Source organism: Drosophila novamexicana, unplaced genomic scaffold, assembly GCF_003285875.2.
Source record: "Drosophila novamexicana strain 15010-1031.04,08,12 unplaced genomic scaffold, DnovRS2.1 tig00000108-arrow-pilon, whole genome shotgun sequence".
NCBI lineage: Eukaryota > Metazoa > Arthropoda > Insecta > Diptera > Drosophilidae > Drosophila > Drosophila novamexicana.
The window spans coordinates 5383045-5410050 of NW_020824772.1; the positions used below are offsets into that span (position 1 = coordinate 5383045).

General features: G+C 41.3%; 1 protein-coding gene across 3 annotated transcripts in view; it reads left to right on the top strand.

Annotated features, from left to right (window-relative positions):
- The window catches only part of LOC115771982 (rho GTPase-activating protein 100F), a 41793-nt gene that overhangs the window by 8118 nt on the left and 6669 nt on the right, over positions 1-27006 (top strand). For 2 of the 3 annotated variants that reach the window (XR_004019004.1, XM_030717902.1), the window contains exons 3-5: positions 12096-12677; positions 25516-25789; positions 25864-26957. Coding sequence is in view for 2 of the 3 variants with exons in the window: in XM_030717902.1 (XP_030573762.1) it covers positions 12096-12677; positions 25516-25789; positions 25864-26957 (1950 nt within the window). In the remaining variant the exon portion in view is untranslated. Of the gene's footprint in view, positions 1-4997; positions 5052-12095; positions 12678-25515; positions 25790-25863; positions 26958-27006 lie in introns of those variants that run through there. The other variant, XM_030717903.1, reaches the window with a different exon arrangement.

Sequence of the window (27006 nt, forward strand, 5' to 3'; positions counted from 1 at the left end):
GCGTTACATACACACACATAAGCACACACGCCTACACCTCTATACATGTCATTCATGTTAAGCAAAGTTTACGTTTCAGCCATGATTTCCATTTTCCATACTCTCATGCTCATGATTGCTGGCTCTTGGCCAGTCTTTATCAATTGTAATGCGTTTTTAATGGCACCGTTTTATCTGTTTATGTCATCGGGACCAGGTTATTAAAATTATTCATAATTCCCTTTGGAGTCGCCCCAAGTTGCGCGCTCCTTTTAACCTGTCTGCTATGTGTTACGTGCTATCCCTTTTCACTTTGTTCTATTTCGCTTCATTTTGTTGATATAAAATTTTTGATAAAAACCATCTGCACAAATGGTGCGCTTTTGTCTAGGTCCAAAAAATGTTAAGTGTTTTTATTGTAGCTGTCGCTCTTATTGTTATTGTTGCTTTTGTTGTTGTTGTGGTTGTTGTTGTTGATCCTAAATCATTCGAAATGCTTGTCTGTCATGCCACACGCTGGCTATTTTTGAGCTAGGTTTCTCTCACCACAAACAAACACACGACCATCATTTCTTTATATACTGAGATTGGCATTTCTGCGAATTCTAATATGTAACTACCAACGGCTATAACCATGCCTAATGCGAATAGTTGATACCGACGTCAGTTTATTTAAGTGGCAGCCATAATTGTCAGGATTTGTGCGTGGAGATGTGTGTTTGTGTGCCTATAAATACTTGAGTGGGCTGTTGTGTGCAATTTGAGTGGGGTTGAGCCGCTGCGTGTATAAGAGTTTAATTATAATGCTTATTAACGAGGTTAGGTAAATGTATGAGACATTAACTTAAGAGTGCACACATAGATACACACGTTATTGACCAGCTCAAGTGAAGCCTCTTAATCAAAATACGATCGACCTAAATAGTTTGTCAATTAACTTAATCTGAATGATATCTAATGGAAGTGTAAATAATATTTTCACAGATTTATAAAATAGTTATCTACATAGAGTATTATGTAGTTGGAGTTGTAGTTGTTGTTTAGAGGTTTCAGCTTCTTTCAATACTAACTAACATCCAATATTAGATCCGAAATTCGAACAGACTTTTAGCGCACCGATCTTGTTTGTGCATACCTCATACGTCATCTAAACGTTCAAGTACTTAACGCGCGCAGTATTTCAGTTACTTACCCAGTTACGTACTCTACTGGTTGATTGTGTTCTAATAGATTGATTGTGTTCTAAATTCATCGTTTTCTGTCCAGTGGTTTGGTGTTTTGTGCATTTGAACAAGTTCAAGTCCGTTGCCATAGAAAATAACATCTGGCAACGCTGTCAGGGCAGTCTAAATTGCGTTCCCCCACAGAAATAGCGGGGGCTGCCTCATCGTCATCGTCGGCACATCTAACACAATTCCCGAAATCCCGACTGCCAATTTTTTCATGTTAAATACACACACACACACACACTCACGCACACTCACACACAGACACAAACACACAGTGATGGGCACGTCGTCTGTCGAACTTTTGTTGGAAAAAAGCTTTCGCTCCCGTGCTTCCTTTTTAATAAAAAAGTTTTTGCCCAGCGAGAGAGCCGTCCGCTCAGGCATGCGTATGTATGTGTGTATGCCTGTGTATGTGTCTATTACTGCGTTTGCTCCAGTTTCGAGTATAGTTGTTCGGGAATTTAAAACTTCGGCTGGCTTCTGCTGCCACTCGCTCGGCTTCAGTTCGACGTTTATAGAGCCAACGATTTTAATACGTAAAGTTCAGTTGAGCGCGTCGGACGTTGTCGTGTTTCGCTTTCGTCCTCGTACACGTCGCAGGCAACATCGTGCATGGCGTGTGTGTTAGTGTGTGTGTGTGTGCGTAGTAGTATTTCCGCCGCAACTATATATACACATGTACATAAATACCTGCAGAGCGGCTGACGTAGTGGCGTATCGTAAAAGTCATTAAAAAACTTATTCAATAGTATTTTACGCACAGGCATAGGTCAATAGCAGTAGCAGCCGTAGCTGCAACAAAATCGCGCGCTCTTCTCGGCACTGAAATCGCAGTCATTATCGTCGTGCCTCTAAAATTATTGCATAAAAGCGCATGAAATTGCCAATAAAAGTTTAATGCTGCATTAAATTGCTTCGACGGGCGGTCGATCAATACATAGTGTATAGTAGCAAAACGCCAGTCAATTAAATGTTTTAGGGAATACACACACACACACGAATACATGTCTACATATGTATATTTTTAGAAGCGCTTTTAATAAACAGCAATACATATAGCTAAATAAGAAAGCTTGTACATTTGGTAAGCCGAGACGAAACGCAACGCATTTGGGCGCTTAGGTCCGCTTAGCACGCGTGCTTACACAAATCTTATGAAATTTATTATAAAATAAACGCATTACATGCAGACAATTTACTGTTAGACAACGTTGCGTATACGCAGTGTTGTTTGCAAACCGGATGAATACTCATCATCATTTTTGCATTTGGCACGGGGCACATGCTGACGGGAGCGATGCCCAAGGCATCAGGTTTGGGTTAGTCCCGCTCCATGTTAGACTGTCCCAAATACAGAAAATTTCTATTGCTAAATGCGCGCGCTTACGCCTCCAGCGCCTACTCACGCACACGCACACATACACATCAATATATACATACATACATACATACACAAAGGCGCGTGGCGGGGCAGACGCACACACTGAAGGTTCAACAGCCCGACGGCTGCCAGCCATGCAGTGTCAGCGTTAGGCCCCAAAGCAGCCATTATCTTCGACAACGTTACACCACGAGCCCTCAGACTCGTCAGTCAGCGTTATTGCGTATACGCGGTGTCGCCCACACAGCGCGTTGCCTTTGAGCTTCTTCTTTTGTCTGCAAAAGTGGCAAAATGTAATTTTTGGAATTCTCAGCTACTGCCATGACAGTCTTAGCACGACTGCCAACAGCAACAGCTAAAATGGAATAACCTCTACATTGCCCACAGTTGCAGCACCCACTCAAATTGGGAGTCTCGTTCGCTTAACTCTATTGGCGTGCGTTTGAATTGGCAAACAGTCTCCCGAGAAATGTAACAGGAGCTAACGGCTGTGTTTATGAATATATTTATTGTGAAGTGGTCATATAAGTTAATGAAATAAACCATTATCATAGCCTATTGAACCTTACTGGTGTCATTGACTCTGCTTTCAGTCATCAAAGGCTTAATTTAGAGTGAGAGAGTTCGAGAAATAAAGTGCTCGAGAGAGCACATTGAGAAATGCTCTGAAAAGCAAGAGTTTGAAGTTAATAAAAAATTTGTATAGCTACTTCAAAAATTAGCAACGGCTCTAATTTACATGAAATATTGAATAAATTATAATGGGGTCTTTCATGCGGACTGAATTAACGGGTATAACTGGTAAAAAATTAAAACTGGTAAAAGACATCAGCGGGCATCCAGTTGATTTATCCGAAAGCCGAAAGTTTTTTTTTCTTCATTTCCTTTTAATCCAAGAGAATAATTGCATTAATGAATATCACCTTTTTCAAGTTTCAAGCTAAGTTTATTTATAAGAAAAACAAATTTGTTGACTTGCAAAGAAATTCATTATTTAACCCATAATCAGGAATTGCGGCTGATGCATTTATATTTATTATTATTGAACACTTTATTTTAATTAATCCTGCACCAGTTAATACCCTAACCCATTGGAAATGAGCACCCCATAAATAGAATTTTTAATGAAATCTACTCACAAAGTTTCGCCCTAAATTGGCAACAAAATGTAATTAATTTGGCTTAGGCCCACAATTCTTTTAAGTTTTCGTGCAGCTGCTTAATTCTATGCAGTGTTTCTTATTGCCACATTTTGTAGTTGGCCTTCCAGTTTAATTGCTTGGCAGCATTTTTTTAGTCTACCCCATAAATAATCGAAGGGAGTTCAGCTAGGTTTTGCCGTAACTCGGGGCTGTGTTCTAAGGTATCGTGCAACTTTACCGCTCCCAGCTTGAATTTAATACCTTTTGTATTAATGAAATTTTTTACGCGTGTAGACCAAATTATTTACGCGAACTTTCGAATGCCAACGCTCACGTGGAAGACATTGTTTTCATTGTTGCTTTCTTTTAAAGGAGCTGAAAGCGCTTTGCCCACTGGGCGTATGCTTAACGTAAATCACATGCCAGTGACGGCTTCTGTGATGTTATGTGCGTGGGAGAAGGAGGGAAGCAAAGTTCACTTTGAACGCTATTTAAATCAATTGTGTAGAAATTTTTAAACCGTTTGCCAACCTGAAGGCCGTGGGAGCCGTTGAGCTAGCAGTGAAGCGTGAAAGGCAAACATAAATATCTCGGCATGGCAACAAAAGGCAGGCAAAAGGAAATCACATGCACTCATTTACACACACACATACACAAAACGACACTCTAGAATAGATACAGTTATCACAGCTTTGTGTGCTTATAAAACAGAATCGCCGTCGAAAGCGGATAAACCGAATAACCCAAACGAAATCAAATGAAACGAACCGAAGCCAAGCGAAGCGAGGCAAGGCGAATCGAATGAAACAACAAAATTCGAATTAAGCCATAAGACGTGTGTGGCAAACAAAAACGTATCAAATTATAACTTAAGTACAAGTTACCACCGAACAAAAGGAGCAACAACAACGAAACAAAAACATCTAAGACTTACCTAAAAAAAAACACAAGTAAAAATTGCACAACACGAACTAGGAAAACGAAAAAATAAATTAACTTCGAAACAAGCAAAAACGAATTCTAATACAGCGACGCCTCGAGCTGGAGGCAAAAACTATCATTTAAATTAGAAACTCAGCCCCGGGTGGGCTATGTACGTGTGTGGCTGTGTGCGTGGGTGAGTGTGTGTATGTGTGTGTTTGTGTGTGTGTGTGTGTGCAGCGCATAGTATATACATAAGTCCTGCTAAGTCTGCCTTGTCAGACATTTTTTCGCTCACATTTTGACATTTGCGTGGGAACAGTAAAGCTGGCTGCAGCAAAATTAATGTGCGAAAGGGCTACGACAGGATGTTTCCTCACCAGAAGCAGCGGCCGCAAGGTGAGTCTCCTCCTTCCACTCTCTTAAGTAAATTTGATTCCAGCAACTTATTTATTAATAACACATTAACTAATGATGTGGCCTCGCAACTCTCTTGGCATTTAAATTGATTCGCAAAAAGCTTACACGCACCTTCAACATTCTTAAAAATTCACAAGAAATACTACAGAGAAAAATTTTGCATACTCTGTATAATGGTTAAGTGTATACGAAAAACTAGTTATCATAAAGAGTGCAAATATTTTATCAAATTCATTTCCAAGGATCTATATGAAAAATCATTTGAGACGTATTGCACACTTTTCGCAGAATCCAAGCATCCTCTGTGGAAAACGCGATTCAAACATTTTTTGGGCTAAGTTTTAAGTTTTGTCCGATTTGCATCAAACATATTTTCAAAGCTCTACATAAGAACTAACTGTATACGTGTTTCAGCGATCTGGGAAATTCTACCCACAACTGTGGTACATTTTCGAATAACGGTTGTATGAATGTTTTTTGCTTACCTTCCGATCGGCCTTAAAAGCATTTTCAAAGATCTTTGAGAGAAATTATTTTATACGTTCTTGGGCGTAGATTAATTATTCCTTTAGGAAAACTGGGAGTCAAAGGATGCAATCGCTGGGAATTGGAATTTGCAATGCATTCTTGCACCACATTCTTACCGTATTTACCATATTTAAATTAAAAGTTGTTTTCGTTCCTCATTAAAATCTTTTACCTAGAGTATGCCCCAGTCGAGCAATTGCATTGCCAACTCGTTATTTTCTACCGTCAGAAAACTCGAGATTTGCGCTAAGGATTATCAAAAGATTTTTTTTTTGCATGTTTTGCTTTGTTCACGCGTTGCTCTTGCAGCTCGTTTGTCGTTTTTGTGGTTGCAATGGACGTTGCATTATAATATGCAGTGTGAAAAAGAAACTCCCAAGCTCTTTGGTTGCAACCACAATAAAAAACTTTCAGCTTTCATGGCTTGGGGTTTTTTAAACTCAAAAAAGCCGCAGAGTTTTATGAAAAGGCATGCAATGTTTGTAAGAGAAGATAATCTAGAATGCCCTCACTTACATTATTTAATTTGACAGAAAATTGTACAATGGCAACAATTTGATTAAAAACATTTCAAAAAAAAAATCAAATGGATTTTGAGTATGTAAAGGTCTGTGCATGACAAGCAAATGCCCGTAGCAAATTTCGTATTAAACAAAGCATCTAAAGGAATTATTATTAAAACATGGCATTCGATATAAAAAAGTAGATGAAAAAATAATGTAAAATTCCCGAGCTCCACTCCAACATCAAGTTCGAGTGCTTCGGAACGTCATGACGTTGCATAAAATACGCAGGATGTGCGTCAGGCAGCCGGGCCAAGGCAACCAACCTTCACATCAAATAAACTCGCCAACAAATTTGCATGCCATTTTTTATTTCTCTTTAATATTTATTTATTTATATGTTTGTGTGTGTGTGTGTGTTTTATGCAAATATTGTTTTTCCTGGTGCTTTTTTTTATGCACGCGCACTTTGAGCTGCGACTATTTTCCACTTGTGACTCCCTGATCCGCCTCCGCAGCTGTCCCCAGCCGTGTGTTGTTTTTCCCGTTGCTTGCGCTTTGACGTGAGGCACTCTGAATGATTTTGTATCCTTTGTAATTTTTTGTTTGCATCAACAATTTATGTGCTATTTATGCGGATGAATGCATAAACAAAATTTGCGTAATATAATAAAATTGCATTTTTTATAGATCAGTGCTTAACCAACAGCCAGTTAAACAAATTTATTTGCGCCTGACGATTTAAAAAATATAAAAATATGCCGTGGTCGAAAGTTTAAAAAAATTGAATAAAGCAGAAACAGATTCTTTAGTTGCAGGCAGACTAAATGGAGGTTTTATATTTGGCCCTGTTGGCGCACTTCTTATATTCTTTTTTTTGCAACTTTGGCAGCTACTTAAGAGTTCGGTGCCCCCGCTTATTTGAAGCGCATTTCAAATATTGAAATAAAATTTCATTAAGCCTCCAACCGACAGCCGCCTGCCCTGCAAAATATTTGCACAGATAATGGCAGGGCCTGCTCGGTTTGTTTTTCTGGGCGCTTCCCATTTGACAACCAGACACACATCCACTTTTGCACACGCCCATTTGGCTGCATAATTAAATTTAGCACTGACAGCCTGGGGGCAGCAGCATAGGCGTGGCTGTGTGGCATGTAATGAACATCCCAGGCTCTGGATGCATGATAGTGCATCGACTGCAAACCAGCCTGCTCAAGTGTGGAGCAGGCGAAGTCAAGTCAATCAATCGCCTCGGTATCATTACCGCTTACATATAGAGTATATTAATTGTTCCACTTAGTTGGCAGCTTAATGGAAAAACGTCATTTGCCTTTTAGCTGCTCCAGCCAAGTCAGCAGGCTGGCCGTCTAGTGTTTATCAGCCTCTCCATAGATAGAAGATGTCCTTTCTGGCAGCAAGAGTGTAAATTCTTGGCACGATGTGCACATTTTTCACATTTTCTATTTAACTTGGGAGCTGTTTTTATTTTTTTTTCCTGCTGATCGGAATTTTGACGCTAAGCTCTGTCATCAGACATAGAAATTTACTGGCACCCCGGGCAGAAATTGATTTTCTGCATTGTCCCTTGCGCTAAATTACATAACGTGTCCCTCAAAATTCGTCCAGTTTACTGTCCTAACGTTTGTCAGCTGGTAAAATTTAAATTTAATCAATAAATCAAGTAGTTACACACTCAGGCAAATAAACCACGATACAATAAGGCTGTCTCAGCTGTCTATGCTGCAATTATAGTTGCTGCTTTGTTAGCCTTAATTTGTGGTTAACACAACTTGAGCCAGGACAATAATTTGAGTCACCAGTGCCTCAAATGTTGTTGTCTCTTGCGTGTCCTTACACAGAAGACCACATATATTTGGTTACTGGCGCAGCTGCAACTGACAACTATTATTAACGAAGCAAAATCCACAGTTCTGACTGGCAATGCATTGTCGTCAGTGAATTGCCGAAATTCCGAGACAGTTGACATGAAATTGGCCAAAATATGCCGTGTGTATGGCTTTTACCGCAATTAGCCTGAGCATCCTATAATCATTATTATTTCGTTGAGCCTTATGTATTCGGTGGTTGTCCTGCTTTGTGATACGAACACGCCCGACTCAACACGTCCCGTTCTCCTTATAACAAACAAAACAATCAACCACGCTGATACTGAACTGAATACATATAAATAGTTTGCTTTTAATAAAAACTACTTTCTGTTAGTTGTAGTTGAATAGACATCGCAGGCTTGGCTATGCAATGTCAAATATTTGAACCAGCATATAAATATATTATATTATTCATTTTTTCTGGCAAATAGTTTTTGACTGTTGCTGAATTTCATTTTAGTTTAACAACACTTGCAAAAATAAGTGCATAAGCTAAGCAAATATTCTAAAAAGGCAGGGCACAATTGTCAATAAAATGTTCACTTTAGCTTACTAGATGTACAGAAAAATATACTGATACAAATTATATATTCGATAAATTCAAGTAAATAACTTTCTACAGTCTTTGGTTAATATCAAGGTCAGTTGGGTATCAATTGTCAGCTTTGACTCTTAATATGATACCATTAGACATTTTCCGATGCTATCAAATTGAGGGCCATTAGACAAATAACATGACTTGGCATGTATTGGCAGGGATTAGGCCATGACTGTCCCACCCGAAAATTGTATTAATTAAATGTGAATGAAAACAATTAAATAAATGCACATAGCCGAAGCAAAGCAATTATTCAATCCAGTCTGTGTCAGTTGAGCAGGGTCCAAAATGCAAAAACAAAGGGAACTTAAATGCTGTATGTGTCAAATCACACACACACACACACTTAAGCAATCAATCAATGAGCCTGACAATCAATCAAGTAGGCAGACACAATAGACTTAGCCGTATGGGCGTCTTGGAGATAAGGTGACAAATGCAAAATCAAATGGATCAGAAGTAAAGTATCCAAAGTACAAAGTGATCTAAGCGAGACTTCATTGTTTTGGCCGAGTTACAATTACAGCTGGTCAATTATTGAAAAAAAGCGGCCCAAATGACCCACGTAAGCTCGCAGCGATACGAGTGATTAGGGACTTGGCTTAGTTTCGATTTAAATGTATCTGCTGGCCCATATTGCCTTTTGCTGTTAACAGTGTGTCGAAGCGAGTAGGAACGCGCACATTCGACTACCAAATACCCTGTAGTACCCTCAGTCATAAAATATGGATCACACTATTAGAAATTCAATGCCTACTAACTTTTATGTTTTCTGTTCGAATTATGTATTAGTTAGAATCTTAATGATATGTAGTTTCCGCCGCGTTCTTACTGATGGATAAACGTTCCTGGCAAAATCACCTTGGCTTGTCCTCCTGATCAAGAATTTTTATACTTTATGTGGTCAGACATGCGTCCTTTTGCCCGTTACATAAATTTTGCATAAACAATATACCGTATTTTACGCATTTTTACAGGGTATACCAATATGCACACAGACATACACACACCCACACACATACAGCGACTGTTAATGGCATTTTGGCGGGCATAATTACAATTTGACTCAATTTCCGTTTGAAGCTTTTGATGATTTTATTGATTTTGTGAAGTCACGCAACTTCCTTGATGGCCAGCACGTCGAATGCCGCCGCAAGTCCTCTGGTCTGTACCTGTATATTCTCTTGAAAGTAATTGCCAGAAATCATCAATATTTAACAGCTCTTGTAGAGCTGCAGATACACACACACTCACAGAGCCATGCATCTATGCATATTTTCAATTAGGTCGTCGCACATGACGCAGAAGAGAAAGGCTGGCTGGCCAGTTGGAGTAGGAGGAGGGGCTGTCTACAAGTAGCTGCTGCTGCTGACTAAGCACAATGACAACGTCATGAAGTTTAAGTGAGTTTTAAAAGTCTGGTGAGACTGGCATGACTCACATGTGTGTCTCTATACATATTTACAATGCTTGATGTAAGCAGGAGGAAGGGGTATGATAGGTGGGGGAAAGGCTTGAAGAGACTATTTTGCGCTCCATTTTCGCAGAGTTAACGACTTAGTCATGCTGTTAGCCACTACTTAAACTTATTGGATTTGCCGGTTAACAAACTATGCGTTTACCACTCGTAATTAGCCGCTCGATGCGGTGTAAGTAATTAATGCTTGCCACAGCACTTGCAGTTATGCAACAAACAGCGCAAAGCGCTAGTGGGGCACTGAAGAATTGATTGGAAAAGGGGCACGTGACAGAGAGTTCACCGTTAAAATGATTACGCTGAACTTGACATATCCACACCGGTTGGCAGATGCCATGACGTGTGCCAGTGAGAAAGAATCTGTTGCATATTTTAAAGCTGACAGCCAGCCTGTACACACACAACCAGTGCTGAGAGTCGCCCTTGTTGCCTTTGGCACTGCATGTGTCCATTCTGAGCTGACCAAGCCCCGGGCACGCGATGCACACACTCGCACACGTTTAGCTGAAAGTATATACATATACAAGGACTTTTTGGGACCTAACAACAACATTAACGCCACTTGCACCGTGGCCTGGCAATTTTTGAATACACTTATTCAGCTCAGCGCAATGGGTTGTGCTACGCCCAGTTCTTAGCCCGCACGCAACTGGGCGGGCACAGTAGAAACGAGAACTATAAGTGTGTTAATAATGCCCCGAGCATTGTGAATTATTTACGAGTACTTATATTTGGTTATGCAATTGCTATGCCACAAACAAGACACTGAATAAGAAGTGGGGAAAAAGGAAAGAAGGAAACAGTGAAATAGCATTCAAGTAAACGGACTTAAATAGTTTAATGTTAGCTACCAAAAACTTGAGAAATATACAAAATGCAGAGCCCGAGGGATCTACGAATATGTATATAGAATAATGCCCATTTAGCAAGAGAATGAGCAAGCCGAAATGGCGTTTGAGTACAAAACTTTAGCGACAGCTGCAAAACTTTGACAAAGTTGCACAACATCAACACAGTAGCAAGAACAACAATAACAGCAAAAATGAGAGTGAAGCTGTGTGGATGCGCAGCTTAGTCAGGAACTAGAACTAGAGGCGGAGCCAACATATGTCAAAGTTTGGTAATTTTAAAGTATTTTTTGTTGTTGCCTGTGGGCATGCATGATATTTGGCAAAAACCGCAGCGATAGACTCAAGTGTACACTTGACTGGTGCTGGCCCAGAGTGCACTGCCGAGATTTGCCTGCAGGCGAGCTAGCCACGGTCAACAATGGGTTGCTTGCCCTTGCCGCCCCGGCATTAATCCATTAAAAACTTCGTTGTGGGCTGTGGATGGCAGCTGCAACTTCATTTAAAGTGAATTTTCATTTGTTAACCCAAACCTAGAGCCAATCTTAGCCTTTCCCTGAAAATCAAAGTTGTACATAGTTGCTGTTGCTGGCGTGTGACATCATCAACATCACGTGCCCGCCTGGCTACAGTTCTGCTCGGTACAGTTGCCTCGAAGTACTCTTTGCATGACTCCCCTGAATCGACCCCTCGCTGGCCAGCTCTTGTCGCCTGCACACGAGAAATTCAGTGTGACGTGACAGTGGCAGAAATTGCAGCTGTTGTGGCGTGGAACGTCCACAGAAACAGTAAAGCAAAAATTCAACTACGTAACGAAATAATTATTGCATAGTTTGTGGGCCAAGTCTTGCGCAATTTGGCCAAAATGTCAACGATAAGAGTCGTCAGTTTGATTGAAGCTCGCCAACGCTGCAGTAGTTCGCCGAGCACTTGTAGTCTTAACAAAGCAGTGACTGCAAAATTGGCTTAATGAATGCAAAGCAAAATCTTTTAGCGCCGCTTAAGTGGGCGTGTCCGTTTGGGCGTGCAGCGACTAGCAACTAGCAGAGGCAGCTGCAACTAGAATTTGCCTAATTTATGCTGCGACGCGTTGCACTTTAGTTTCGCATTTGAATTAAGCTCTGTGCATAAATTAGCAGCATGGCAACTAAATGGAAAACTTTCATTGTTTGCTTTTCAGGAAAATGGAAGATCAGTTCCTGATGTTACCGCCAGTCCGGGCCGTGCGCCGCCCGGCCCGCTGCCCGCCAATCAGCAGCCCGGCATGGGCAACCAACAGCAGCAGCACCACCATGCCAACCAGCAGCAGCAGCAACAGCATCATGGTAACCAGCAACAGAACCGCGGCCAGAGCGGCAATACAAACGGCTCTGGCGGCGTTAAGGATCCGGTGCTGCTCCAAGGCGACTTTCGCAAGGTCAGCGGGATCAGCTCGGAGATCTTTCGACAGATAGAAGCCGTCGAGAACGATCATGATCCGAATACCGCTGCAGCGCTGGAGGCAGTGGAGCGGCGCGGGGAGATGATTGTACGCATCTTGGAGCCACGCTCCATGGGCAGCAAACAGGCTGTGGATGCGGCACATAAGCTGATGAACAAGGCCGATGGCCGGCACACCGTGCAACTGGTGGAGATTGTGAAGCGGCCCGGCCAAACACTCGGCCTGTACATACGTGAAGGCAACGGCGCCGATCGCACCGATGGCGTCTTCATATCCCGCATAGCCCTTGAGTCGGCAGTCTACAACAGCGGCTGCTTAAGGGTAAGAATCTATGTTTATGCTATCTACGGGTTAATTATATTTATTGTATAACTGGCAGTTTGTTTTAGCTTTTAATACTTTTGGCAGTTTTCATTTTTTTGTGCAGCGCCTCCATACGCATATCTTCCAAGTCCTCCTGAAAACCGAGTTTTTTGCTTATCAGCTCCTCGTGCTCTACCTGAGCAAAGCTTGATTCCATGCGTCTATCATCCAAGTCACGGTCGCGATACTTGCGCTTATCATAGCCAAATATGTTGCGTATGTAGGATGATATGTCCTCCTGGCATTCGCTGTCATCGATAAAATCATTCAAATCCGAGTCATAATCGGTTTCATCCTCGTTTGAATTTTGTTGCTTATTATCTACTTTCGGCTCGAGGGCAATTTTATTGAGGCTGCCGTCGGGATTGACCGCCCGCCTTGCAGCTGCTGCCTGCAGGAATGCAGATGTAACTGGAATTGAGGATACAACTGGAGCGGTTTGGTTGTTGCCGTTTGTTGGATTCTTGCTTAACGGCTTTATTCTTCCGCTGATTTTTGAGCATGTAGCCATACCTTCAGAATTATTCGATTCTGCTGCAATTGAGCTCGAGGGCTGACCGGCTCCTAACGGCTTTTTCGATCCCTTGGACTCAAGTTCTGTCTGGCGTTTACGTTCACGCTGACGCTGGGCTCGCTCCTCCAGCTCGAGTTTTTCCTTTGCTGTCAGCAAACGACTGGATGGCCGTTTCCTTGGAGGTGTGGCGATTTTAATTGGCTCGTGCTGTTTTTTCTCGGCAAGTTTGAGCAGAGCTTGAAAGTCTATGGGCGCTGGTTGTGGAGCTCGTTTATTTTTGGGCTTCGGTTGCGCCTCCTTGCGTAACTTGCGCTCCTCTTTTGGATCATAGATCGTTTTGGAAGTGATATAGGCACCTGCCCTACTAGCCTCCTTGGCTGGCTTACTCCAGGCGGGCTTGGATTTACCCGACTTCGCGTGGGCAGCGCGCAGAATTGGTAGTTGATGTGGCGCAGGTGTCTTTTCCATATATTTACTGTATAGGTCATCTGTCTCTGGCGAAACGAAACCGCAGTCATTGAAATTCGGATCATCAGGCCCGCCCAATTGGTCACCACTTTTAAAATCCTTTGCCACCGATTTGCTGGTCGATTTTGTAACTTTTAACATTTTCGGTTTGATATATTTTTTAGGTCGAAGTGTTAAGGCTATTCAATATGACGTTTTGACATATAAGAATATGTTCAGGTATTAGGTTTTGACATATTTAGTCTGACTAGTTTTATGTGTATGTTGATGTGATTTGAAGATAGGTTTTTTATGGGCTCTGCAGAATTTAATTGGATATTATACCTTAGTCTATGCGTTAGTTCCGATATGAGGGCAACACATTATATGTTGGTAAGGGCTTAGAGGCTGGAAGTGCAATTATAAGTACTCAGCACACTCCATTGTGGTGATTGTTTTCAAATAAAGCAAGGAGGAGGTTCTAGTCGGGAGCTCCCGACTAGGGGATACCCTGAACCCTCTTCTTCCAACATCAAATGTATATATATATTCTATTTTAGAAGCTATATGTCAAGTTTGGTAACTCTAGCTCTTATTATTTACCAAAATTGCCCAAAAAAACAGGATATCGACAGGATATTTTATCGATTGCTTGAAAACGGAGTAAGTTATCGATTATCGGAAACAAACTCGATCTGCGCGGGAACTAGGAGCATCTACATCTAAGATTTCAAGTAGTATAGCTCTTATAGGTTCTGAGATCCTTGCGTTCATACATACGGACTACCGGACGGACGGACAGACAGACGGACATGGCTAGATCGACTCAGCTATTTATGCTGATCAAGAATATATATACTTTATGGGGTCGGAGTTGCTTACTTTGGACATGAATTTCGACCAAAAAATCGGTGTCGAGATTTGAACGCCACATTAATCTAGACGGAAAACCACGAAGAAAAAGCCAAACTTCGTGAAAATCGGATGAGATTTGACCGAGTTATGGGGATGGTAATTTTTGACCCATGTCTATATACGAATCTTGGGGTAAGATTTGGACATGAATTTCGACCAAAAAATCGGTGTCGAGATTAAAATGTCACATTAATGTAGAGGGAAAACCATGAAGAAAAAGCCAAACTTTGGGAAAATCGGATGAGATTTGGCCGAGTTATGGGGGTGGTAAATTTTGGCCCATGCCTATATACGAATCTTGGGGTAAGATTTGGACATGAATTTCGACTAAAAAATCGCTTTTCAGATTTGAATGCCAGATTAATCTAGAGGGAAAACCATGAAGAAAAAGCCAAACTTCGTGAAAATCGGATGAGATTTGACCGAGTTATGGGGGTGGTAATTTTTTACTCATGTCTAGGTACGAATCTTGAGGTAAGATTTGGACATGAATTTCGACTAAAAAATCGGTGTCGAGATTAAAATGCCACATTAATGTAGAGGGAAAACCATGAAGAAAAAGCCAAACTTTGTGAAAATCGGATGAGATTTGACCGAGTTATGGGGGTGGTAATTTTTTACCCATGTCTAGGTACGAATCTTGGGGTAAGATTTGGACATGAATTTCGACCAAAAAATCAGTGTCGAGATTTGAATGCCACATTAATCTAGACGGAAAACCATGAAGAAAAAGCCAAACTTCGTGAAAATCGGATGAGAATTGACCGAGTTATGGGGGTGGTAATTTTTGACCCATGCCTGTATACGAATCTTGGGGTAAGATTTGGACATGAATTTCGACCAAAAAATCGGTGTCGAGATTAAAATGTCACATTAATGTAGAGGGAAAACCATGAAGAAAAAGCCAAACTTTGGGAAAATCGGATGAGATTTGGCCGAGTTATGGGGGTGGTAAATTTTGGCCCATGTCTATATACGAATCTTGGGGTAAGATTTGGACATGAATTTCGACCAAAAAATCGGTGTCGAGATTTGAACGCCACATTAATCTAGACGGAAAACCATGAAGAAAAAGCCAAACTTTGTGAAAATCGGATGAGATTTGACCGAGTTATGGGGGTGGTAATTTTTTACCCATGTCTAGGTACGAATCTTGGGGTAAGATTTGGACATGAATTTCGACCAAAAAATCAGTGTCGAGATTTGAATGCCACATTAATCTAGACGGAAAACCATGAAGAAAAAGCCAAACTTCGTGAAAATCGGATGAGAATTGACCGAGTTATGGGGGTGGTAATTTTTGACCCATGCCTGTATACGAATCTTGGGGTAAGATTTGGACATGAATTTCGACCAAAAAATCGGTGTCGAGATTAAAATGTCACATTAATGTAGAGGGAAAACCATGAAGAAAAAGCCAAACTTTGGGAAAATCGGATGAGATTTGGCCGAGTTATGGGGGTGGTAAATTTTGGCCCATGTCTATATACGAATCTTGGGGTAAGATTTGGACATGAATTTCGACCAAAAAATCAGTGTCGAGATTTGAATGCCACATTAATATAGAGGGAAAACCATGAAGAAAAAGCCAAACTTCGTGAAAATCGGATGAGATTTGACCGAGTTATGGGGGTGGTAATTTTTTACCCATGTCTGTATACGAATCTTGGGGTAAGATTTGGACATGAATTTCGACCAAAAAATCGGTGTCGAGATTAAAATGCCACATTAATATAGAGGGAAAACCATGAAGAAAAAGCCAACCTTTGTGAAAATCGGATGAGATATGGCCGAGATATGGGGGTGGTAAATGTTGACCCATGTCTATATACGAATCTTGGGGTAAGATTTGGACATGAATTTCGACCAAAAAATCGGTGTCGAGATTTGAATGCCACATCAATCTAGGCGGAAAACCATGAAGAAAAAGCCAAATTTCGTGAAAATCGGATGAGATTTGGCCGAGTTATGGGGGTGGTAAATTTTGGCCCATGTCTATATACGAATCTTGGGGTAAGATTTGGACATGAATTTCGACCAAAAAATCGGTGTCGGGATTTGAACGCCACATTAATCTAGACGGAAAACCATGAAGAAAAAGCCAAACTTCGTGAAAAACGGATGAGATTTGGCCGAGTTATGGGGGTGGTAATTTTTTACCCATGTCTGTATACGAATCTTGGGGTAAGATTTGGACATGAATTTCGACCAAAAAATCGGTGTCGAGATTAAAATGCCACATTAATGTAGAGGGAAAACCATGAAGAAAAAGCCAAACTTTGTGAAAATCGGATGAGATATGGCCGAGATATGGGGGTGGTAAATGTTACGAATCTTGGGGTAAGATTTGGACATGAATTTCGACCAAAAAATCGGTGTCGGGATTTGAACGCCACATTAATCTAGACGGAAAACCATGAAGAAAAATCCAAACTTCGTGAAAATCGGATGAGATTTGGCCGAGTTATGGGGGTGGTAATTTTTTACCCATGTCTGTATACGAATCTTGGGGTAAGATTTGGACATGAATTTCGACCAAAAAATCGGTGTCGAGATTAAAATGCCACATTAATGTAGAGGGAAAACCATGAAGAAAAAGCCAACCTTTGTGAAAATCGGATGAGATATGGCCGAGATATGGGGGTGGTAAATGTTGACCCATGTCTATATACGAATCTTGGGGTAAGATTTGGACATGAATTTCGACCAAAAAATCGGTGTCGAGATTTGAATGCCACATTAATCTAGGCGGAAAACCATGAAGAAAAAGCCAAACTTCGTGAAAATCGGATGAGAATCGACCGAGTTATGGGGGTGGTAATTTTTTACTCATGTCTAGGTACGAATCTTGAGGTAAGATTTGGACATGAATTTCGACTAAAAAATCGGTGTCGAGATTAAAATGCCACATTAATGTAGAGGGAAAACCATGAAGAAAAAGCCAAACTTTGTGAAAATCGGATGAGATTTGACCGAGTTATGGGGGTGGTAATTTTTTACCCATGTCTAGGTACGAATCTTGGGGTAAGATTTGGACATGAATTTCGACTAAAAAATCGCTGTTCAGATTTGAATGCCACATTAATCTAGAGGGAAAACAATGAAGAAAAAGCCAAACTTCGTGAAAAACGGATGAGATTTGGCCGAGTTATGGGGGTGGTAAATTTTGGCCCATGTCTATATACGAATCTTGGGGTAAGATTTGGACATGAATTTCGACCAAAAAATCGGTGTCGAGATTTGAACGCCACATTAATCTAGAGGGAAAACCATGAAGAAAAAGCCAAACTTCGTGAAAATCGGATGAGATTTGACCGAGTTATGGGGGTGGTAATTTTTTACCCATGTCTGTATACGAATCTTGGGGTAAGATTTGGACATGAATTTCGACCAAAAAATCGGTGTCGAGATTAAAATGCCACATTAATGTAGAGGGAAAACCATGAAGAAAAAGCCAAACTTTGTGAAAATCGGATGAGATTTGACCGAGTTATGGGGGTGGTAATTTTTTACCCATGTCTAGGTACGAATCTTGGGGTAAGATTTGGACATGAATTTCGACTAAAAAATCGCTGTTCAGATTTGAATGCCAGATTAATCTAGAGGGAAAACAATGAAGAAAAAGCCAAACTTCGTGAAAAACGGATGAGATTTGGCCGAGTTATGGGGGTGGTAAATTTTGGCCCATGTCTATATACGAATCTTGGGGTAAGATTTGGACATGAATTTCGACCAAAAAATCGGTGTCGAGATTTGAACGCCACATTAATCTAGAGGGAAAACCATGAAGAAAAAGCCAAACTTCGTGAAAATCGGATGAGATTTGACCGAGTTATGGGGGTGGTAATTTTTTACCCATGTCTGTATACGAATCTTGGGGTAAGATTTGGACATGAATTTCGACCAAAAAATCGGTGTCGAGATTAAAATGCCACATTAATGTAGAGGGAAAACCATGAAGAAAAAGCCAAACTTTGTGAAAATCGGATGAGATATGGCCGAGATATGGGGGTGGTAAATGTTACGAATCTTGGGGTAAGATTTGGACATGAATTTCGACCAAAAAATCGGTGTCGAGATTTGAATGCCACATTAATCTAGGCGGAAAACCATGAAGAAAAAGCCAAATTTCGTGAAAATCGGATGAGATTTGGCCGAGTTATTGGGGTGGTAAATTTTGCCCCATGTCTATATACGAATCTTGGGGTAAGATTTGGACATGAATTTCGACCAAAAAATCGGTGTCGAGATTTGAATGCCACATTAATCTAGGCGGAAAACCATGAAGAAAAAGCCAAATTTCGTGAAAATCGGATGAGATTTGGCCGAGTTATGGGGGTGGTAATTTTTTACTCATGTCTAGGTACGAATCTTGAGGTAAGATTTGGACATGAATTTCGACTAAAAAATCGGTGTCGAGATTAAAATGCCACATTAATGTAGAGGGAAAACCATGAAGAAAAAGCCAAACTTTGTGAAAATCGGATGAGATTTGACCGAGTTATGGGGGTGGTAATTTTTTACCCATGTCTAGGTACGAATCTTGGGGTAAGATTTGGACATGAATTTCGACTAAAAAATCGCTGTTCAGATTTGAATGCCAGATTAATCTAGAGGGAAAACAATGAAGAAAAAGCCAAACTTCGTGAAAAACGGATGAGATTTGGCCGAGTTATGGGGGTGGTAAATTTTGGCCCATGTCTATATACGAATCTTGGGGTAAGATTTGGACATGAATTTCGACCAAAAAATCGGTGTCGAGATTTGAACGCCACATTAATCTAGAGGGAAAACCATGAAGAAAAAGCCAAACTTCGTGAAAATCGGATGAGATTTGACCGAGTTATGGGGGTGGTAATTTTTTACCCATGTCTGTATACGAATCTTGGGGTAAGATTTGGACATGAATTTCGACCAAAAAATCGGTGTCGAGATTAAAATGCCACATTAATGTAGAGGGAAAACCATGAAGAAAAAGCCAAACTTTGTGAAAATCGGATGAGATATGGCCGAGATATGGGGGTGGTAAATGTTACGAATCTTGGGGTAAGATTTGGACATGAATTTCGACCAAAAAATCGGTGTCGAGATTTGAATGCCACATTCATCTAGACGGAAAACCATGAAGAAAAAGCCAAACTTCGTGAAAATCGGATGAGATTTGACCGAGTTATGGGGGTGGTAAATTTTGGCACATGTCTATATACGAATCTTGGGGTAAGATTTGGACATGAATTTCGACCAAAAAATCGGTGTCGAGATTTGAACGCCACATTAATCTAGACGGAAAACCATGAAGAAAAAGCCAAACTTCGTGAAAAACGGATGAGATTTGGCTGAGTTATGGGGGTGGTAAATTTTGGCCCATGTCTATATACGAATCTTGGGGTAAGATTTGGACATGAATTTCGACCAAAAAATCGGTGTCGAGATTTGAACGCCACATTAATCTAGACGGAAAACCATGAAGAAAAAGCCAAACTTCGTGAAAATCGGATGAGAATTGACCGAGTTATGGGGGTGGTAATTTTTGACCCATGTCTATATACGAATCTTGGGGTAAGACTTGGACATGAATTTCGACCAAAAAATCGCTGTCGAGATTTGAATGCCACATTAATGTAGAGGGAAAACCATGAAGAAAAAGCCAAACTTTGTGAAAATCGGATGAGATATGGCCGCGATATGGGGTGGTAAATGTTGACCCATGTCTATATACGAATCTTGGGGTAAGATTTGGACATGAATTTCGACCAAAAAATCGGTGTCGAGATTTGAATGCCACATTAATCTAGACGGAAAACCATGAAGAAAAAGCCAAACTTCGTGAAAATCGGATGAGATTTCACCGAGTTATGGGGGTGGTAATTTTTTACCCATGTCTGTATACGAATCTTGGGGTAAGATTTGGACATGAATTTTCGACCAAAAAATCGGTGTCGAGATTAAAATGCCACATTAATGTAGAGGGAAAACCATGAAGAAAAAGCCAAACTTTGTAAAAATCGGATGAGATATGGCCGAGATATGGGGGTGGTAAATGTTGACCCATGTCTGTATACGAATCTTGGGGTAAGATTTGGCCATGAATTTCGACCAAAAAATCGGTGTCGAGATTAAAATGCCACATTAATGTAGAGGGAGAACCATGAAGAAAAAGCCAAACTTTGTGAAAATCGGATAAGATTTGACCGAGTTATGGGGGTGGTAATTTTTTACCCATGTCTAGGTACGAATCTTGGGGTAAGATTTGGACATGAATTTCGACTAAAAAATCGCTGTTCAGATTTGAATGCCAGATTAATCTAGAGGAAAACAATGAAGAAAAAGCCAAACTTCGTGAAAATCGGATGAGAATTGACCGAGTTATGGGGGCGGTAATTTTTTACTCATGTCTAGGTACGAATCTTGAGGTAAGATTTGGACATGAATTTCGACTAAAAAATCGGTGTCGAGATTAAAATGCCACATTAATGTAGAGGGAAAACCATGAAGAAAAAGCCAAACTTTGTGAAAATCTGATGAGATTTGACCAAGTTATGGGGGTGGTAATTTTTTACCCATGTCTAGGTACGAATCTTGGGGTAAGATTTGGACATGAATTTCGACTAAAAAATCGCTGTTCAGATTTGAATGCCAGATTAATCTAGAGGGAAAACAATGAAGAAAAAGCCAAACTTCGTGAAAAACGGATGAGATTTGGCCGAGTTATGGGGGTGGTAAATTTTGGCCCATGTCTATATACGAATCTTGGGGTAAGATTTGGACATGAATTTCGACCAAAAAATCGGTGTCGAGATTAAAATGCCACATTAATGTAGAGGGAAAACCGTGAAGAAAAAGCCAAACTTCGTGAAAATCGGATGAGATATGGCCGAGATATGGGGGTGGTAAATGTTGACCCATGTCTATATACGAATCTTGGGGTAAGATTTGGACATGAATTTCGACCAAAAAATCGGTGTCGAGATTTGAATGCCACATTAATCTAGACGGAAAACCATGAAGAAAAAGCCAAACTTCGTGAAAATCGGATGAGATTTGGCCGAGTTATGGGGGTGGTAAATGTCTATATACGAATCTTGGGGTAAGATTTGGACATGAATTTCGACCAAAAAATCGGTGTCGAGATTTGAACGCCACATTAATCTAGACGGAAAACCATGAAGAAAAAGCCAAACTTTGTGAAAAACGGATGAGATTTGGCCGAGTTATGGGGGTGGTAAATTTTTACCCATGTCTAGGTACGAATCTTGGGGTAAGATTTGGACATGAATTTCGACTAAAAAATCGCTGTTCAGATTTGAATGCCAGATTAATCTAGAGGGAAAACAATGAAGAAAAAGCCAAACTTCGTGAAAAACGGATGAGATTTGGCCGAGTTATGGGGGTGGTAAATTTTGGCCCATGTCTATATACGAATCTTGGGGTACGATTTGGACATGAATTTCGACCAAAAAATCGGTGTCGAGATTTGAACGCCACATTAATCTAGACGGAAAACCATGAAGAAAAAGCCAAACTTCGTGAAAACCGGATGAGAATTGACCGAGTTATGGGGGTGGTAATTTTTGACCCATGCCTGTATACGAATCTTGGGGTAAGATTTGGACATGAATTTCGACCAAAAAATCGGTGTCGAGATTAAAATGCCACATTAATGTAGAGGGAAAACCATGAAGAAAAAGCCAAACTTTGTGAAAATCGGATGAGATTTGACCGAGTTATGAGGGTGGTAATTTTTACCCATGTCTAGGTACGAATCTTGGGGATTTGGATTTGGACATGAATTTCGACTTACAAATCGCTGTTCAGATTTGAATGCCAGATTAATCTAGAGGCAAAACAATGAAGAAAAAGCCAAACTTCGTGAAAATCGGATGAGATTTGACCGAGTTATGGGGGTGGTAAATTTTGGCCCATGTCTATAAACGAGTCTTGGGGTAAGATTTGGACATGAATTTCGACCAAAAAATCAGTGTCAAGATTTGAATGCCACATTAATCTAGAAGGAAAACCATGAAGAAAAAGCCAAACTTCGTGAAAAACGGATGAGATTTGGCCGAGTTATGGGGGTGGTAAATTTTGGCCCATGTCTATATACGAATCTTGGGGTAAGATTTGGACATGAATTTCGACCAAAAAATCGGTGTCGAGATTTGAACGCCACATTAATGTAGAGGGAAAACCATGAAGAAAAAGCCAAACTTTGTGAAAATCGGATGAGATTTGACCGAGTTATGGGGGTGGTAATTTTTTACCCATGTCTAGGTACGAATCTTGGGGTAAGATTTGGACATTAATTTCGACTAAAAAATCGCTGTTCAGATTTGAATGCCAGATTAATCTAGAGGCAAAACAATGAAGAAAAAGCCAAACTTTGTGAAAATCGGATGAGATATGGCCGAGATATGGGGGTGGTAAATGTTGACCCATGTCTATATACGAATCTTGGGGTAAGATTTGGACATGAATTTCGACCAAAAAATCGGTGTCGAGATTTGAATGCCACATTAATCTAGAGGGAAAACCATGAAGAAAAAGCCAAACTTCGTGAAAATCGGATGAGATTTGACCGAGTTATGGGGGTGGTAATTTTTTACCCATGTCTGTATACGAATCTTGGGGTAAGATTTGGACATGAATTTCGACCAAAAAATCGGTGTCGAGATTAAAATGCCACATTAATGTAGAGGGAAAACCGTGAAGAAAAAGCCAAACTTCGTGAAAATCGGATGAGATTTGGCCGAGTTATGGGGGTGGCAAATTTTGGCCCATGTCTATATACGAACCTTGGGGTAAGATTTGGATATGAATTTCGACCAAAAAATCGGTGTCGAAATTTGAACGCCACATTAATCTAGACGGAAAACCATGAAGAAAAAGCCAAACTTCGTGAAAAACGGATGAGATTTGGCCCAGTTATGGGGGTGGTAAATTTTGGCCCATGTCTATATACGAATCTTGGGGTAAGATTTGGACATGAATTTCGACCAAAAAATCGGTGTCGAGATTTGAACGCCACATTAATCTACACGGAAAACCATGAAGAAAAAGCCAAACTTAGTGAAAATCGGATGAGAATTGACCGAGTTATGGGGGTGGTAATTTTAATATGGCCGAGATATGGGGGTGGTAAATGTTGACCCATGTCTATATACGAATCTTGGGATAAGATTTGGACATGAATTTCGACCAAAAAATCGGTGTCGAGATTTGAATGCCACATTAATCTAGACGGAAAACCATGAAGAAAAAGCCAAACTTTGTGAAAATCGGATGAGATATGGCCGAGATATGGGGGTGGTAAATGTTGACCCATGTCTATATACGAATCTTTGGGTAAGATTTGGACATGAATTTCGACCAAAAAATCGGTGTCGAGATTTGAATGCCACATTAATCTACACGGAAAACCATGAAGGAAAAGCCAAACTTCGTGAAAATCGGATGAGATTTGGCCGAGTTATGGGGGTGGTAAATTTTGGCCCATGTCTATATACGAATCTTGGGGTAAGATTTGGACATGAATTTCGACCAAAAAATCGGTGTCGAGATTTGAACGCCACATTAATCTAGACGGAAAACCATGAAGTAAAAGCCAAACTTCGTGAAAATCGGATGAGATTTGACCGAGTTATGGGGGTGGTAATTTTTTACTCATGTCTAGGTACGAATTTTGGGCTAAGATTTGGACATGAATTTCGACTAAAAAATCGGTGTCGAGATTAAAATGCCACATTAATGTAGAGGGAAAACCATGAAGAAAAAGCCAAACTTTGTGAAAATCGGATGAGATTTGACCGAGTTATGGGGGTGGTAATTTTTTACCCATGTCTGTATACGAATCTTGGGGTAAGATTTTGACATGAATTTCGACTAAAAAATCGGTGTCGAGGTTAAAATGCCACATTAATGTAGAGGGAAAACCATGAAGAAAAAGCCAAACTTCGTGAAAATCGGATGAGATTTGGCCGAGTTATGGGGATGGTAAATTTTGACCCATGTCTATATACGACATGGGGTAAGATTTGGACATGAATTGCGACTAGAAATCGGTGTCGAGATTTGAATGCCAGCTTAATCTAAAGGGAAAACCATAAAGAAAAAGCCAAACTTTGTGAAAATCGGATGAGATTTGACCGAGTTATGGGGATGGTAAATTTTGACCCATGTCTATATACGAATCTTGGGGTAAGATTTGGACATGAATTTCGACTAAAATATCGGTGTCGAGATTTTAATGCCAGATTAATCTAGAGGGAAAACCATGAAGAAAAATCCTATATCATATATATATTCTATTTCAGAAGCTATATGTCATGTCTAGGTACGAATATATGTTTGGTGACACTAGTTCTTATTATTTACCAAAACGGAGTAAGTTATCGATTATCGGAAACAAACTCGGTCTGCGCGGGAGCTAGGAGCATCTACATCTAAAATTTCAAGTCTCTAGCTGTTATAGGTTCTGAGATACTTGCGTTCATACATACGGACGGACGGACGGACGGACAGACAGACGGACGTGGCTAGATCGACTCAGCTATTTATGCTGATCAAGAATATATATACTTTATGGGGTCGGAGTTGCTTCCTGCTGCCTGTTACATACATTTGGCTTTCGCACAAATACAATATACCCTTATACCCATTTTTAATGGGTTCAGGGTATAAAAACAGATATCGACATTTTTTTTATGTAGGCCTTAAAGCTCGACAGGTAAATGTAAAACAAAATGGTACATTTTATCCAGTCTTGTGGTTTATATCTGCCTTAAGTGAAACAAATTGAGCTTTATTTCTCTTTATTTATTGCTCTGTATATGAAATGCTCATACATAAATACATTAATATAGAGGAATTATTTAGGATTCTAATTTAGCCGATTGGTTTCGTGCCACAAATTCTGTTATGCAGGTGGGCGACGAAATCCTGGCCGTCAATTTGGTTGATGTCACACATATGTCGCTCGATGATGTCGTCATCATCATGTCAATTCCTCGGCGTCTGGTGCTGGCCATACGGCAGAGGCGTGGAAACCGTGGAGCTGGTTCACCGGGTCCGCCAACACTGTCGCGACCAGAACAGAAGCCGCCGCCGGTGGTGGTTATCAAGCGTGATCTCAGAGACGAGGACCTGGACGAAACGGATCGAATGCCGCGCCCGCGTTCATCACGTGAAAGACGTACAGGTAGTTTAAAGTGAGCGCCGTGTTTAAAATGCTAATCGGTGTTCCTTCTCTCTTTCTCATTTGTTCGCTTTTAGGCGATGGTCGCGAGATGACCGAGTCACGCTCCAGATTGGGTCTGGGCCTTAACAACTATAGCCCGCAGTCAGAGCAGCTAGACATGTACTACAATACACGGACTGGTGTTAACGCCATGGGCGAGCCCCCGAACTGGGGCTACAAAGCACCGCCGCCACCATCCTCGGTCATTACGGAGCAGCCCACCAAGGGGCATGCCTTTGCGCCTTCACACGCTTACTACCAGAACGCTGGTACACTGGAAAGCCTGGCCGAAAAGGTGCACGCATTCTACCCAGGCGCACCTGGCCAACCGCTAGGTCCCTCGCGACGCATGTCCACGGGCACAGGAAATGTGGGCTTAGCTCAGCAACATGCACGTTTTCCGCGCTCTGGTTCAGATCAGCATTTGCCGCGAGTCGAATACGCGGATTACTCCAACTCTTTAGGCCGCCACTCCCTGCTGCGTTCCAGCTTGAAACCCGGAACAGGCGCCCCAATGCCCGTGGGCGTTGGAGGCACTCTGGGTCGCTATGGGCGTTATGAGCAGCAACGCGGTGGAGTTCCAAAGTATGGGCCGCCGGCAGCGGGTCCGCAGTCACTGACCCGTCGTTCGCGGCCCAATCTGGACTACTCCAGCGATACCGAAGCAACCATTGGGCCTCGTCCTAGTTACTATTACTATAACCGACCCGCCATAGGCAGTATGCCACGCGGCGCAGGAGGCGTGGGAAGTGGAGCAGCTGCAGCGGCAGCTGCTATGTTGGCTGGCACCGCAGATCTCAATAAATTTAACTCACTGCCGAGGGAGCGACCGGGCGTTAGGTTACAGGGCATACGTGCGCGCATAGGAGATCGCATTCTGGATGAGAACGATGGCAATATTTCGGCGCCCGAGTATGATGCGCGGCGTGGTCGTGATCTGCGCCAACGTATTACTGCTAGCCCCGGTCCCTCTATCTTTACGGCGGACGAGTACCGTGCGTGGCTACGGCGCGCGCCCAGTAGTTCCGCGATTGCGGAGCAAATGCGTATGACTAGGGATATGTTCGCCCAGCCACGCTCGCATCGCTTCTCGTGCAGTGCGGAAAACATTCATGATGCCCTGCGGAATGTATGTTAATGGCATTTAAGGCTTGAAACCCCTATAATAATCGTGTTCT